Below are 17,350 nucleotides of genomic sequence, written 5' to 3' on the forward strand. Positions count from 1 at the left end.
TCCTTGATGTACAATGGCCTCGTGGTCAGGAGCAGTACAATATTAGAAACATTATAAACATAACATTGTGTGGTCCTTGATTTCCAGAGGGTGTTGCCCAGTTGTTGCTCACAGATGAAATGTATTGCATATCTCTTTCATCCACTAATGCCACCTACTCTCTCTTACTGAAAATACTGTCTGAATGACTGCTGCCTGTGTAGGCTCTTCATCACTCTCCAACATTAAAGAGACTAATTGTCTCTTCAAGGGAAAGCAGTAGTCCGGAGATAACATATACTGCATGCATCATAATCCTCAAAGTAGGATGTGTGGGAGATGATACAACTCTTTGAAAGGGGCAATATGCTATTTTTAATAATTGAGATGAAGCCTTTATTCTAAGTTGCATTGAGCAGTTGACTGTAATGTGATTTGAACTTGTCCAGAAAGGTAAGTTTTGTAATTAAATAACCAAAAACGACTTACATAAACATTTTCATGTAACAGACCATATGTTAGAATAATGGTATATAAAGCAGGTGATACACAGTTGAAAAGACTCATTATTTCTTACACAACTCTTCTTTGAACTATATAAATAACTCTGGATTCTGGTAAAGGTTACCATGTGTGTCTTCTTAAATCTTTAACAAACAAGTACTTCTAGTCCAGAGGGCTTTCTTTGAGTTCTGGAAATTACCTCTAGAAATTACTCATACTTTAGCAAGGAGGGTTCTGATCAGTGACACAGGATCTGGTTGGAGGGCTGTCATAGTGGAGTCTTCTGAGGTTCAATATTAGGCTCAGTATTCATTAACTTAACTCATCAATTACTTGGATGAAAGTGCAGATGCCTCCTCAGCAAGTTCACTGATGACACAAAGCTAGGAGGAGTGGCTGATACCCCAGAGTGCTGTGCAGCCCTCCAGAAGGGCCTCAGCGGGCTGGAGAGATGGGCAGAGAAGAACTGTCTGAAATCCAACAAAGCCAAGTGCAGGGTCCTGCACCTGGGGAGGAATAACCCCATGGACCACCACAGACTGGGGGCTGACCTGCTGGGAAGCAGCTCTGTGGAGAAGGGCCTGGGGCTGCTGGTGGACAACAAACTGTCCATGAGCCAGCAGTGCCCTTGTGGCCAAGAAGGGCAATGGGATCCTGAGCTGCATTAGGAAGGGCATGGCCAGCAGGTTAAGGGAGGTGATCCTGTCCCTCTACTCAGCCCTGGTGAGGCCTGACCTGGAGTGCTGTGTCCAGTTCTGGGCTCCTTAGTAACAGACATTGGAGCAGGTCCAGTGAAGGGCTATGAAGATGAAGAGGGGACAGGAACATCTCCCTTTCAAGGAAAGGCTGAGCGAGCTGGGCCTGTTCAGCCTTGAGAGGAAACGACTGAAAGGGGATATCATCAATGTCTATCAGTATCTGAAGGGAGGGTGTCAGAGGATGGAGCCTTGTGTGGGAACAGTGCCAAACACCTGGCATCCTTACCAAGATTAGAACAAGAGAATGTTAACCCTAAAGGCCCAGCTAATTCATGTGTTTGCTGAGGATGCTGTGGATCTGGGTGGAAAGCAACCATATGAGTATGTTACTTATTGTGATTGAAAACAATCACATGCATGGAATGCTTGAGACAGGTTTTGTGTGTTTCAAAATCAGCAAGAGACCCTAGGGATCAATCAGAAGGCAGTGGTTTATCTGTAATGAAATTAAATAAAAGGGAGCTCTCATGGGAGAGAGAGAGTAGGAAGATAAAAACACCACCTGTGGAGCTAAAAGCTATTGCACTGTGTCAGTGTGTTTCTTCATCGCTGACATCTTGATACCAACATCTTGATATTTTACATTTAGATTTTTTATATTTAGATGATTTCTTACATTTACATTTTTCTTTGTATTTGGTCCCATCACCAACAGCCAGGCTCTTCTTGGTGATGCCAAGCAGTAGGACAAGAAGCAATGGGCCAAAACTGATGCACAGGAAGTTCCACCTGAACATGAGGAAGAACTATTTTACTGTGCAGGTGACCGAGCACTGGAACAAATTGTCCAAAGGGGTGTTAGAGACTCCCTCCTTTACACAAGATTGTGTCCAGGTGGTTCTTCAATATCTCTGCAGCAGTCAGGAGACTCAATATGATCGCTGCAAGCATTTGTAAGGGGAAAGCATTCTATGCTTCTCTTATTCTGATACTAATAATTAGTATTTCCTTTATGATTTAATAAGTAAAGCTTGGTGTATATCTTTAGAAAAACAAGAGATGACAAGTGATTCTGCTTAGAATCGTCCTTTCCAACTCTTTTCTTGTATTTCCTTGAACTTTCTTTATGTCTTAGTCAACCTATGTGGCTTTGTTAACGTTATGAGACTGGGTTGAGCTAGATCTCTTCCGTGAAGCAGTTGCTTTGTTAAGCTTCTATTTGCTCCATTTGCAGCAACTTTATCAAATTAGGAAGACTTCTTACGAAGTTGTCTCCACTTTAGTTGGCTCAGAAAGATAGATATGTTTTATTTTTATATATATGTAGTCTTTATCATATAACATAATATAACATAAAGTGATAACATATCTTTCTTTATAGCACAAAAGGATTCCAAGGATTTAGGACCTTAGAAACAATAGGGATTAGAATACAAAGAATTTTTTCAAAAGTGCTGTAGGTTGTTTGAAATTCTGTGTATTATTTTGCCTGAGAGATTTCCAACACTGTAAAGGCATGTTTGAAGAACCTTAGTACCCTGGCAGGTTTTAGTTTCATTTATACCAGCTGCAGAAACAGTTGGAAGGTGATTTTGAAATCTCTTTAGTATTCTGGATGCTTTTATTGCCACCTGATTCCAAGTAATTTTGTTGTTAGGATGTATCAAGAAAAAATGAGCATTTTTAAAAAATGTTCCAAAAGATAAATGACCCAAAAGTTTCAGCTTTTAGGGAAAGAAGTCTTTCTGGTGTGAATTGTTCTGCACCAGTTTTCTCCTGAGTATAAAAGTTGAAATCTTTGATTGCAGTGGGATCAGCTAATGTTAAGACACGTCTGCAAGCTGCAATGGAAGCAGATGATGGCTCATCAAATTCTATGGTAACGGCTTTTACCCATTATTATGTAATAGCTATAATCCTTTGGGCCTAGAGGAGAGATTCTGCATGGGCTGAATTCTGAAAAGGTCTTTCCTTTGAAGAGAATGGCCTTTCAAGTTCAGTAATTCAGTCACTCTTACAAGTTCGGTTCAGTCTTGTAAGTGCCAAAAGGTTCTTTCACTACATTTTGCTCTTTGGATGCTTACACTCACTTAGGAATAAGCAATAACCTCATCAGCAAGGCAGCCTTTTACTAGTTCATTCTTTTATTCTTTCATTCTATTGTGCTCTATCTTTATTTAAAAAAACCAAAAAAAACCCCCAAGGGCACATAGGGAAAAAACTTTTTTTCTGTAGTGATGGCAGTTACTCATTTTTCGTTGCCGTCAACAGCTGTCAACATGTGTTTTGCATTAATAACCATCAATGAATCTCAATTGATTTTTATCCTTTTCTTACCACTTTTGAGAACCATTTTTAGGGTCTCCAGGATTACTCTTACTCAACAGATAATGGAGAAGTGCAGACAATCTAATCAGTTCCAGAAGACTCCAGTCTTCTTTCTTTTGTTGCATATACCTTTCTCTTTGTTGTTTGTGTATCCCTATCACAAGAATGTATCAGAGCAGATGTCCACATCTTCCTTATATTTAGAGAACTAAAGGACATTGCTTCATTTTGAATGAGGGGGCTTCTTTACTGCTGCTTTATTATTTTCTGGAAGCTAAATCTAGCATTGATTATTTGACCTGGAAGGTCATTCACCATCTAAAATTGACTCTATCATAGATCACAGTAAGATCATAGCTTCAGTTGTAAGGCTACATGGCCTATATGTGCACTGGTTGACTGAAAATGTCTTATGCATTGTAATCAAATGTTAGAGAATTAATATAGGTGATAGATGGTAATCTTAAAATCTCTGAGCTGGTAGGAGGATCCACTACAAATATGTAGAGATGTCAGCTAGGCTGGCTTCTTTATTGCACAAGAGGAGCATTTTTAGGATGTTCTCTGATTCTAATAAAAGCTACCAGGCAATATCAGAGTGCTGTTCTGGATCCATACACTGATGCTCAGAACAGTGATTTTTTTAGTGAATAGCACCATCATAGTGCACTGTAGAAGCAAGCATGGAGGTGCTAAATCCATCCATTATGTAATTACTCCATCTGTGGAACTGTTGTGCTTGACGTAAAATAATTGTTACAGATCTTCAGGATCTTCAAAATATGCTGGCACATCTTCTTAACAGCAATTTCTCTGCATATTTAAATAGGCAATGGTATTATAATATTATTCGCCAGGGAGTAATCTATCATAACATCAAGAAATTAAAATATGTCTTCTCTAGAGGGCAAGAGTTGGTAGGGAGATATCTTCTGATTTCCGTGTGTTTCAGATCAGTGCTTACCTACCAATACCCTTGTTCTGTTGTGCATAAGAAAGAGCAGTGTCTGTGTCACCACAGCCAATTCATTCTGGCTTGAGCAGTATCACTACTTGGAGTTCAGGAGCTTGTGAGAGTCTATTATAGTCTTGCTGACTTTTTTTCCCCACACTGATAATTTTGACTAATAGACTCAGGCATTACTGAGACCTCATTTTTCATACAGTGAAGTGTAATAACATATTTGACTATATAAACATGCAGAACATTTTGGGTAGGAAGGAGACCATTGCTACAAAATGGCAATGGTTTCACCTCAGGAGGAACATATTATCTGTTAGGACCTTGTTTCTCAGTTCTCTAGAATATTGGAGTTATTGGAAACTCATGGGCCTAGCATCCATCCAGCAGCTATGTCAGCACTTCATCCACCAGTTTGGTCACAAGGAAATGGTATTCATCCTACACTGATTATCAGACTTCCATTTAAAATAGAAGAGTTAAGTTTGGAATATTAATGTGATTCTTCCCAGTCCTACTTGTTTGAGGTAACAATGTTTTTTGATGCATACAGAGGATGGTGACCCCTAATGTAAGTGACTTTGGCTCCATTTCCAGTCCTTTGTAAGATAGATGTGATACTTTGGATCAAATCTCTACTTTTCTTCCAAAAGCTTGGATTTTCGTTTAACCCAGTTTAGTCACCTGCTCTTCCAGTGATTGTTTGTCCCAAAGTAAAACATCTACTGATCTTTAAGAGTATGTTTTGAATACAGGTGTCTGTCAGGGATGACAATATAATACTGAACTGGATGGAGAGAGAGAATAAATTAGATCCTATCCAGGCTCATTTTAGTATATTCTTTAGAATCTGATGAGCTAGACTTCCCTGAGGAAGTTTCTGTGAGGATACAATTGACCTTTGTTATTTCATTTAGGGGGATTATTTAGAGGGCCTAAGGAAGTTGGTTTTTTGCAATGCTGCCTGTGGTTGTGCTAAAATATACTCACTATTTTGGGGTGTCATTCAGATGCCTGGTTTAATAGAGCCATACAGCAATTTTACTTGGATTAGGCTTGTAAAATGGTTCTCCTTTTATGGTGTACTGATTGTAAGTTACCACAATTGGCAGGCATAAAGAGAAATATTCAGTAAAGACAAAACTGTGGGGTTTTTTGTTTTGTGATTTCACCATGTCCTGATGGGGGATGTCGTCATAAGCATCTATGTGAGAAACTTCTTTTGTAGTCTGCATAGACATTGCATTTTAGCTCTTCCCTCTCTCTTCTTCAGTTTGTGGTAATCTTAGGACTCTCAAACCAAAACATTAATCTATCTCTAGGGTAGTCAGTTTTTGCTACTATCCAGAGTAATGATAGCCAGTAGCATGAAAGTATAATCTAGACATGCATACTCTATGAGAAAATGACATTGTCTGTATGACATGTTTGTTGCTGCTTTGATCTCAGCTCTCTGAATATTTGTTATGTGTAGTTCCTTTGATTTCTCTCTGTACTTTGGTGAGGGTGCCAGGTTGCTCTCTGTGATTGAGTACACTGATTTTCACACGTTTCATAACTCACATCTTCCTAACTGCTGATCAGGATGTATTGAATTGTTCATGATTGATGATAGTTTCCCACTGTTCATGCAGTAGAAAACCACTGTATTACAGTGGTTGCTTCTCCCCTTTTGAGCTCTTAAATTCTTACTTCTGCTTACTCCTTTTGCTTGTGTCTGTGAAAGTGGTACATTTGGAGACAGTTTTCTCAGCCAGCAAGTGAAGTATATGCGTCCTTACAGCTGCTATTTTATATACTACCTGTATATGGGCAGAGTATCTGTTCTTCAGTCATCCAGGAGTCCTTCTTGAAATGGTGCTGAAGTTCCAGAGTAGCAAGAAAATTAGTCCTTCATTACTCATTTCTGGATCTCGTGCTTCTTTGATTGAATTTTATACTTTACATTTTTGATTTCATAAGGCCTTTATAATTTCTCTTCAAAGGTCCAAGTTTTCTAGATTGTTTCTTTCCTTGTTGCACTGTGGGAATCTCAAAAAGTTTGGCTGACTTCACACAATGATTGTTCAGATGGCTTTCTGTCTCTGAGTGGACTCGAACTTCACATGGCCAAACCAAAATCTGTTAGATCTCTGGACAAACTTAGTATCTGTATTGTATGGTATTTAGACATGTGCTGTAAGGTCACCTGGAGTTCTCTCTTTGCTTTCACCCAGCATTGTCTTAGTCTAATAGTATCCAGAGCTGTTTCAGCCTTCAGTGGAGTGATGCTGCAGTTGTTTGTGGGCATCCTCAGGCCTTCTCCTGGATGGGAAAAGGCAAAGGTCACTGATCAGAGCGAGTCGTTGTGGGAATGTACATGCAGACTCAAAGAAGAAAGGTTACTCATCAGTAACTGGTGTTCTTTGAGAGGTATAGTCTGCATGTACATTAGTCTCCTATCTGCTTTTCCCCTCTTTCTGAATCTCTTTCAGGTTTGATTGTGCATTTAAGAGGAACTGCAGTGGTGGCGGATGCACTCTGCCCTGTGTGTCAATGCCTCAAGCAGGAAGAGGGGAGGAGTGGGAGTGCCCCTCCCGGGACACTCCAGGGCAGGCCACAAGCCCACCCACTCTTAGAGTATATGTATGGACTAAGTGTCTCAAAGTACTGCAGCTGTTCATTGGTAGGTAAATTTTCTTTCTTCTCACAGGTAAAGCAGTAGATTTTATTTTTAAAACCAATTACATTCATTGACTCTATGGATGATATGCATGAAAAATACACGGGGGGAAATTTATACCACAAACTGCATTACACTAAGTAGCTCCCTGTCTCTCTAATGGTTTCATCTCTTGTCTTTCCCCCCTCTCCTAACCTTATTTAGATGTTTGAATATTTTCATTCTGTTCAATTTGTCATTTCCATTGAGAGTTACACAAAAAATTGAGATCATACAAGTTGTAACATAATTTAAAATATAAAAGGAAATTATGTCTTACACAATTGTAGCTAAGTGTGCAAACTAACATGTAAGATTGTATTCACTATTAGAAAATTAGGCTAGAAATGGAACTGGATTCTGTAAGAATCAGTTATATTTTTACTAGTATATTGATCTTTAAAACTGCTCAGTTGCAGGAAAGCAAACATTTGAGTTTAAACATTTTTTCCGCAGCTGACTTCCTCGTGTGGTTTTTTTTTCTTTAATCATAGAAGCCTTGTAGTAATTTTTAAATTCACTACACTTCCTGCCAATTTAAAAGGTAGACGTGGGGTATGACCTGTCTTAAACTGGAGATGTACTTGTCCCTGCATGCAAATATGCACATGCAAATTCTGCAAGTGGTTATTTTCAAGTATAGTTTCTAAAAAGTGCAGGTTAGATGAGTTGAAGGCTATTACAGAAATATGATTCTGAGGTGTTTGTACTGGAAGTTCTCTGAGACCTATCACCTTTGCAAATAATGTGGATGTGCTCTTACCAGTTTCTTAGGGTTGTAGCAGTTAATGTTGCATTGGCAGCTCAAAGAAATTTACAGTTGGTTTTTTGTCACTTTGCCATTTCTGTAAGATTAAGATGTAGTTCATCTGGGCTTAGTTACAGCCTGCAAACTTTGGTGAAACTTCTCATCTGTGGTGCATGAGATACATGTGCTGGAGATATTGGTACACATAGATAAAATATTATAAAGTGCTCTGGTTTTAGAAAGTTACTGACTTTTGTGTAATATCAAGCTGTCTTTGCACATTCTTAGAAGAAAAGCCAAAGTAGACAGTTTTCTAAGCAACCTTAGATGAAGACTTAATGTATGCAAAGGGGAAGAAAATGTGGAAAAAACCATCTTGTTGTGCCAAATAATCTGAAGTTTATGGCTCCAAAACCAAGCATTTGTTCTTGTGATAACAGGTCTCTGAAGTGCTGTTTTAATTTAAGAATTTAAAAATTTAAAAGATGAAGAGAGAAAGTTTCTGTTTATCAGTGGTTAGTGAATAGTATTGGATTAATTCACTTGGTTTTATTCTTTTTTTCCCCCTTTCATTCCAGTTGCTATTTAACTTGTATTGTTGAAGGAATAATCAAAGAAATATATATTAGATGCCAAGATTCTTACTAGGAAAAGTGATACTGGCAAGGAGGCATTATGTCTTTCTTAAATTTTTGATTGTTTTCAATTCCTAAGAAAAGCAGAATTTTTATAACTCTAATATTTATTTTAGTGAGTAAATATTATATTTTAGAGAGATGCCTTTTATGCATAGCAGAAATGAGAGACAATGAACTGTGGTGCTTTTGCTAATACATTTTTATTAGATAAAAATGAGCACATGCACACATAGGCTCATACTTATGTATATATCTGCCAAATACAGAGTCAACAGTACAGTTCTTTCTAGACGCAGACACATTTGGAAAGTATCTAATTCTGACTCTAAGTTCCATCTCTTCCTCCAAGCATCTGAAGAAAACTGTTATGTTAAGTACCCAATCCTTTCCCATGAGAAACCTTAGCTTGACTCTAGGAAGATACCAGTGGCACCAACATTAGATGGGAACAGATTTTTGTACAGAAGGAAAAGGGTCTTGTGCCTTTGTGTCATGTAGGTGCATGGTTTGTTCTGACCTAGATCTACTTGTAGTTTTTAATGCAATTTATTAAGTCATACAATAAATTCACTATCTTTCTTGATTATACTAAGACTAGTATGTCAAGGTAGGTAGCTTGAAATAAGAATCTTTCCTTTGTTTTTCTGAGAAGAACTCAACAGAGAGCATTTAAAACTCCACTTTTATTTATTTTGTCAAGTCAACCATGTACGTGGCCTCTACAGTTTTTACCTCTTTCCATCAAAATAAGTAGAAATTCTTTCACCAGTCTCAGCCCTTAAAAATTGGCACTTCCAGTCATGATGGTTTGACCAAACACTTCAATGTTTGCACATCTCTCTGATAGACTTCCCTTACTCGTTTGCATAGATGAACTCTGTTGATGATTGCACTTCAGTGGCTATTTTTTTTTTTTCCTCTGTTTTAGGGCTAATTATCATGAATAGTAGGTTTTAGAAGACATTAAGTACTTTTTTAAAAAGGTTATGTTAGAGACTGCATAGGTATGTTGAACCTTGAAACATTTGATAGCTGCAATTTACTTTAAAGGGAAAATGCCTGTAATTAAATTTCCATTTAAAAAGTAAGTCATTTATAAAGTACATTTTTATTGCTTTCCTCCTTTAGTTTTGCATTTCAATAAAACAGTTAAATTTTTATGACATCTTTTTATACATTAGCTTAGTATTTAAAAAAACAACTGCAGCATGACTGATGCTGGAAACTGCAAATTTATCTGTAGAATCTTTGAAAGACTACTTACTATGTTCTGTAAAATCTCAAAATTTGAAAAACTATTTAGACACAGTGAGATACATACTTGCATTTCATCCAAGTCTCTTGATTGCAGTGATTACACTGAACATAATCCTAACATTTCTCTTACTTTCTGCCTTCTGCTGGTGGGGGAAGGAAAAAAGGAATGGAGGCAACAGAAAACATCAAGCATGTTTTCATGGTGTTTTAATGTTTAATTTTCTGAAATTCTTAAATTATTTTGCAATTGATTATTTGGAAAGTTATTGCTCTACACATGAATATCCTCAGGTCTCCACATTTCACATTTTGAACAATAAGTAAAGGATTGTGAGCATAAGAAGTAAAACCTTCACAAGAAGTAGGGCAAAAAAAAATGAAATTAATTCCAAGAATACATTAACATTTCTAAGACCTTCCCTCCTTTTCAAACGTAGTGTTGAACTCTGCTTTTCCGTCCTTGCCTTTCTTTATGGGTATTCATGTTCTTGCATGGTCCCCAGTACATGATTTCCCTTTCTAAATTAATACACAAGCCATGGTCCACTGAATGGAGAAGACTCAAACTCCTGAATAATACAACAATGAGGAACAAATGGGTTCCTTTTGCCTTTCGTTCTTCTTTTCTCCTGCTTTGTGTGCTGTGACATGAATTTCTGATTCATTCCGTTCTGTATGCTCTCTCATGTCATAGAATCAGGCTTAATCTTTAGTGAGCTGGGGTTTAGAGTAGTTCAAGCTACATGACTATGTAAGGTTGTTATGAGATCTTAATGTGCCAATTCCTATATTCCTGAAACTCAGTGGTTGAAATTACATCCAATTTTCATACCAAATCTGTGACTATGAAGACTTTCTCTTTTTTGATCCGTTTTTCCATATTGTCATTCATTATAGTTTCTTTATTTTGATGACGTTAAATCATCATACATAAAAATATCTTGTACACGCTTTTAGCTTGAGCCCAAAAGGTGTGAAATAAAAGTAAACTGGTATTTATTATGGCTTTATGTTTATATATGACTTTTTTTATTTAACTTGGATTGCTAAGGAAAGTTATCATTATACTTTTAAGAACATATTGTTCTGTTTCTCCTTGCACTTAAAAATGTATTTTCCTAGAGTAAACAGGATTTACCTGTAAATACAGAATTTACATAATTTTACAAAGCTTTTCTTTTTGAGATCTGTTCTGGAGAACACAGATTTCTGCATCTCTGAACACTATCAGTAGTTTGTCCTGGAAGCCACTGTAATCTTTTAAGTCACATGAATCTGTTTTGAGAATACTTCTGGATAGTTTGCATGTCTGTAAACCATCTTATACTAATTTACCTCCACTTCAAAGTCCAATATAAATAAATAAATATTGTTTCATAATTAAATTTCATATTTAACATTTATATTTGTTCAGCAGTTTAAATTAAATTTTTATATATTTTACTTAATGTGTGATTAGTGATGTATATAAGGTGAAATAACTTCACGATTGCACTGTGCTGGAAAGATCTAGCGTGTGCCATAATGCCAAATATCTTTATTGACTATAGAATTAAGAATTGTAGAACTAGTTTCAATACTGAATATAGAATGAAGGAACTCTGTATGGATTCACTATGAAAACCTGCCCTGTTTATATTGTTTTTAGCATTTCCCTGTTCTTTCTGGTTGTTTTAAACTATAACAGTGTACATGTCATGTTCTAGTGGCTAAGGTATATGAAAATATGTATGTGTATTGAGAATTACTTTTGCAATATCTGTATTGTTAAGTAAAATATGTATTGATAAGAAAAAGGTATACATGTTAATCTAAGTGTTAAGCACCAGAATATTGACTTGAAGGAATGTATTCTAGTAATTTTGGAAACGTAAACACGTGGGAGTGTTATCACACTCTCATAGCAGTGATGGCAAAAATAGGACAATAAAAAAAATGCAAGACATATACCATAGACTGTGGCATCATAGAAAAGGAAAAGTCATCAGGACTTCAGCTCTTCTGTGTAGGCATTTAGTCTGATCCACAACGACCATCTTTTTGTTCTTCGTAGTAGTTCTGCAGTTAAGGGTCACAATCTCAATATCTATGTGGAAAATCACCATACAGTAGTGGTAAGAGGACTGGAGGAGACTTGCAACCTGTCTCAAGGTTAAAGTTCTGGCTAAGATAAGTAATCCACAAACCTCAGTTATCTCCAAAGGTCAGGGCACTGTTCTTTTTGTTCCAGGAAGGAATCCCTATTCGTTTTTCTGGTTCACTTAGAGATTAAAGGATGGTACATTAATGGAGGTGCAAAACAGCCCACTTTCCTATCCACTGTCACTGTGTATTCTGTGATCAGGTTTCCTATGTATCATGATGGGGCATTATCCCACAGAAATAATTAGTAAGGAAGAGTTACTAGAAATACAGCAACACTTTATGATAATCATGAAGACTTGCTTGAAAACCCTACCAAATAAAAGCATGATGTATTTTCTCTCTCTTGAACCCTCTAGGTCAAGGCAGGGTGGTGTGGGGAAGAGCCTGAGTCCTAGAATTAATTTTAAATACAGAAGGAAATGACCAAAATTTTGTGGCTTGCTCATTGCAGCTTAGACTAATGGCAGTTTTCATTTTGGACACAGAGATGCTTAAGTTACATCCACAGAGGGAAGTATGTCTGTGAGTGTTCAAGCCATTCACTGACTGAAATGCCAGGTAGCATTATCTTAGGTGTGGTGCCACAAAAATGCATCTGCACAGCTTTTGGATTTAGTGTATCTTACTGTGGTGGTGCCTTTATGAATTTGCAAGCATGTACCTGCCATAACCAGAGGGTGTCTGCACTGTGCCACATACTGTCTGCATTTCTTCCGTGAGGTAATGATCTTTATCAGTCTTTAAATCAATAAATTTACATGTAGAAAACTAAGCACTCAGAGAAAAAATGGGGCAAGGTATTTCTGCACTGGTGAAATTAACACTGGTCATGAGAAAATTCAAACAGATCATAAAGCTTTTGATGAGTAGTGTTATAATTGAAGTATTTTCAAAATTGGACAGTGCATAGGAAGTCCAGTGAGTAGTTCCAGGCTGCAGCAGAGCGGGAGCTGACAGAAGCACGAGCTCTTTGGAACAAGAGATGGAAGTAGATTGTTTGTTATACCTAAGAATTTCTTACTCAGGTAAATGAAAGAAATTCAAATGTATTTAAAAGAGGAAATACAAAGAATTAGGTAAAGAGGACAGAGCACTAGATGTAATCTAAAGCTTAAGGAGACGACTGGGCTGACATTTTATTTCTGTGCAGCAGAAAGACATAATGAATGCAGTTATTCTAGGACTTCGGTGAAATCTGAAAAGGTTGTGTCCTTTTGAAATAAAATTATTTGAGGAGGAGCTGTCTACTGTAATGACTTAATTTCTTCTTGTCTATCTTGACACTGGAAAATAACTGATAAAGACTAATTTAGGACACTAATTGTTAAAAATATTAAGCTATTTATTGGTTGGGGGTTTTTTTCCCTGGCGTTCTGTAGCTTTGTTGTGGCTTTTTAAAATTTGGTGGTAATTTTACAGTACTGTTTTCACAGCCAGCTACTGTATTTTGTATCCATCAGCATCATTCCATTGGCTTGAATGAAATAACAGTGCTTTACATAATCTGTTGACCTAGTCATTTTCTCTTGAAAGCTTATCATCAGTGAAACAATAGAAGAGGAGAAATATGCATAAAAATTATTAAATGAAATTTTCTTTGGTTGAAATGTTACCATAATAATTTTGCTAGTATAGCATCACTAAAGCCAAGTATCAGGTTGCTTGCCTAGGGAAGTCTTCATTTGAAGACACAGAAAATTCAGTTCCCTGCAAAAAAGCCAGTACAGAATCTACCTCGTCTGAGTCCATAATTTGTTCACAACTGATCAGTGTGGGGCTTCCTTTTTTAAATACTTAAAACATCAATGAGAGTATTTTGTGGGACACAGTTTTGTGGGTTAGAGAGAAAATAAATAAGCTGAATATAAGCCTCAGGTATTTTTCCATAGTTTTAAAACATCTAAGTGATAAATTTGCACTTCTAAAATACAGTGAAACCCAAACTTACTGCCTCATAGTTAAAGGTCTTCTTCCTGAAAGCCTTAAAGATTCTTTACTATAACTAGAACTTCATGGAGTATTCTACCTAGGAGTCTGCCTAGGTACACTGATGGAGTAGCAGGAATAGGCACTTAATTATTGCTCAGTTTATTTGAAGAGTTAGGATACTGATTTCTTTAGCTTTTTGTAGGATGTCACTTGACTCTTTCCCCCCTTATTAACGGGAGTATTACTGAACTGTAGCAAAATGAGAACAGCAGAAGGATCTATTTTCTCGTTAAAAGGAGTTTGGCAGCTTTTACTTTATCTAAAGATAAATTCTGCTTTTAAAAACCAACCCAAACCCCCAAAATCTATCCCTCCTGCTTTATGTAGGAAGTTTTTTTCCTGACTATATTAATTCTTCAAATAAATGCAATTATTAAGGTCTAACTTTGCCAAACACTGAACTTCTCTGAAGTGTTCACTGAAATTTGTACCTGTTTAAGTCATGACAAATACATTTCTAGATGATAGAGAAGATGCCACCTGTTTGAAATAAATTTCCCAATGCATAACTGTGTTATTGAAGCAAACAATTTTAAGACCTAAAATCCTTTCTACTACCATAATTCACATTTTTTCAAAATATATCTCAAAAGCCAGGCTTAGTAGTTCTTTTATGTATGGGTTTGAAGCATTATCCTTGTTCCTTGCTCGAGCTTCTTTGAAATGTTCATATAACAAAGTTCTGGTATGTTCACTTACAGCCCAGTTAATTAGAGAGTTATTCTGCAAAGGGGTAGAGTAAAAAGATGAATGTGATTTTAATAAAGGCAAAAGAGAATGCCAAAGAGAAAGTGGAAGGAATGAGTAAAGAAAAGAGAAATAAAGACAGAACCTTTGGCTTGGCCACATCTTCAAGTAATCCTTGGATGTATTTGCATGGTGGGTCTTGCAGTCAGACACAGGTTTATTCTAGATGCAATTTTTAAGTGTCTGTATATGATCCTTCTATTAAATGGAAGTTGCATAGCAGTACTAAGCCTGCAGAAAATACAGCTGATGATTAATCTAAATTGGTTGTACTTTTTAAAATGTTCCAGACAGTTTTATTTTAAGCTTTTAAAATCAGTGTATTTCTCAGAGCTAATTTTGTGATAAATAATAAGCTTTAAGCCAACAATCTCCAAAACTATTCCTTCCTTCCCAATATAATACTCCCAAAACTTAAATGTGCCCTAAACATTTTCAAAGAATGTTGTTTCTTTGCTAGAATATGGATAGCTGTCTCTATAACTGATATGATCTGTGCAGATGGATACTTTACTGTGTAATGAGTGTACTTAAAGTAGCACAGGTAATTTTGCCCTCCAAGCAGACATGCTCCTGCTGTGCTGGCCCACAAAGAGATGCAGTCACATTGAGATTAAATAAATTTTCTGCTATGTCAAATTTTTATCATAGTTTGAAAACTAGTTTAAAAAGTCATTTGTAAAATGAATGCAAATCAAATGAAACACTTCTCTAGTATCATTAGCCAGTATTGTAAGTCATTGAATTTACATAACAGATTTCTTAGTCCATCTTTGGAATGGGTATACACACTCCTATTGAGACACTGGGGGAATGTAGGAACGGTGATTATAGATCATCACTGGCTGCATTTAGTGCATTATTGCCTCTTTTGGTAGTTAAACTTGCAGATACATGGTTCATGCTTTTTTCAGGCTATTAAAAAGTGCAGCATGGAAACCAAAGTTACGGTAACAAGAATCAATAATGTAATCTGAATTAAATGTACATACTCTATTAACATGTATCAAAGAATATTATATTTATATATCAAAACAAACAGTGGTAGAAATTAATAACTGTGAATTCTTGTTTTCCATTTCAGGTCAAGAGATGGAGAACTGAATTTCAGTTTCCATATGCAAAATAATATAATGTGAATACTTGCATTATTCTGTCTTATCTTGATTAAAATAGTGGTTTAAAATCTGTGTATAAAAAACCATGAGTGATTTATAATTCCCTGTATATATTGTGTCTGTGTTTTTAAGACATTTCAAGTCTTCAGGTATTATCTGAGATAACCATTTCTTGCTAAATCTGACAGGATTCATGTTCTCTTTCAGGAGACACTCATAGATTGGTGCGATGAAAAGGAACTTAATTTGATTTTAACAACTGGAGGAACAGGGTTTGCACCACGAGATGTCACTCCAGAGGTGAGATAGTCCCGGAACAGAAAAATCTGCCCTTTGGTGTAGAAATGCATGAGTCTGGAGGAGGGGGGTGATTTTTTTATTTCCTCTGTAACTTTGCAGTATCTGTGGACCGGTCAAGTGATACACAACTTGGAAGCAGAAAAAATAATAGAAAATATAGCACAAGAGAATTCTCTGACCTTGGGTTCTGACCCAAAATGATTTTCAAACTAAAATGTGGTATAGTATAATGGTTTTCCAGTCCCCTTACAAAACAAAATTCTAATGGCTTTTAGGCATAGTTTTCCTTAGCACTGCAGTACAACAGTGCTAAGCAAAATCTTGTGTGGCTTTTGTTGTGTCTTGTACAAGGAAAAGTGGGATAAGTGAGATCCTTTAATTCTCCCTTGCAGAATACTGCATTGACAACTACTGCATTATAGGTAAGAGTGTGAGGCAGATAGTAGGGGGAAAAATTCTATGCAAAGGTTCTATGGATCTGCTTGGCAAAAAAATCTAAGCAGGCACAGAGGTGGAGGTAACCTGCACCAGTAAATGTTGCTCAGGAAATTTGCTTACATTCCACTTATATGGAGCTAAAGTGGGGGGGGGGGGGGGGAAGTGGTGTAAGAAACTTAACCTAATGACCTCATGGCCATGAGTTGTCATTTGAAATGACTGTGTGATTGTTGTTGAAATATTTTGGTATTTATGGTTCCAAATTAGATTAATATGAACTTTTAAAATCACATACATTATTTGGTTTGATTATGTACACTAAAGGGCAGAATTAAGATTGAGTGAGTTGTGTTTATTTGCATAATTTAACATAACTAGATTTCTCTTAAGTACTCATGTAAGTTTTCAATTGCTTAGACCCTCAAGTTGATTTGAGTTCTTTATAGCATATCTACAATGCTTTTTTACTTACAAATGTGTCCTGTCACATGGTGCAGTTCAAATTTTTTTTTCCATTACAAATTAAAAACATTTTTAAATTTATTGTAAAACATTTGTGTAACTAAAGAAACATGTAAACAAAATGCTCCTGTTCATTACTTCTGATGGGTTTAGATTATATACTAGAAACCTTGAGTAACTAAAACCTGGGGGTTTTCTGTGTATCAGGAAACAGGAACAATGTTAAGATGAACACACTGTGGTATCTAGTGAAACTGATTTTGTAGATTATTCATTGTGCCACCACTTCACTGTGCTATTACAAAGCCACCACAACTGAAAAGTGAGTTGGTTAAAT

At 36.5% G+C, this 17,350-nt stretch overlaps 1 protein-coding gene across 24 annotated transcripts in view; it reads left to right on the forward strand.

The window, feature by feature from the left end:
- The window catches only part of GPHN (gephyrin), a 286,068-nt gene that overhangs the window by 133,659 nt on the left and 135,059 nt on the right, over positions 1-17,350 (forward strand). For all 24 annotated transcript variants that reach the window (XM_048306432.1, XM_048306436.1, XM_048306437.1 and 21 more), the window contains one exon: positions 16,021-16,113. In XM_048306432.1, the coding sequence (XP_048162389.1) occupies positions 16,021-16,113 (93 nt within the window). The remainder of the gene's footprint in view (positions 1-16,020; positions 16,114-17,350) is intronic.

The sequence above is a fragment of the Corvus hawaiiensis genome, chromosome 6 (assembly GCF_020740725.1).
Source record: "Corvus hawaiiensis isolate bCorHaw1 chromosome 6, bCorHaw1.pri.cur, whole genome shotgun sequence".
Taxonomy (NCBI): domain Eukaryota; kingdom Metazoa; phylum Chordata; class Aves; order Passeriformes; family Corvidae; genus Corvus; species Corvus hawaiiensis.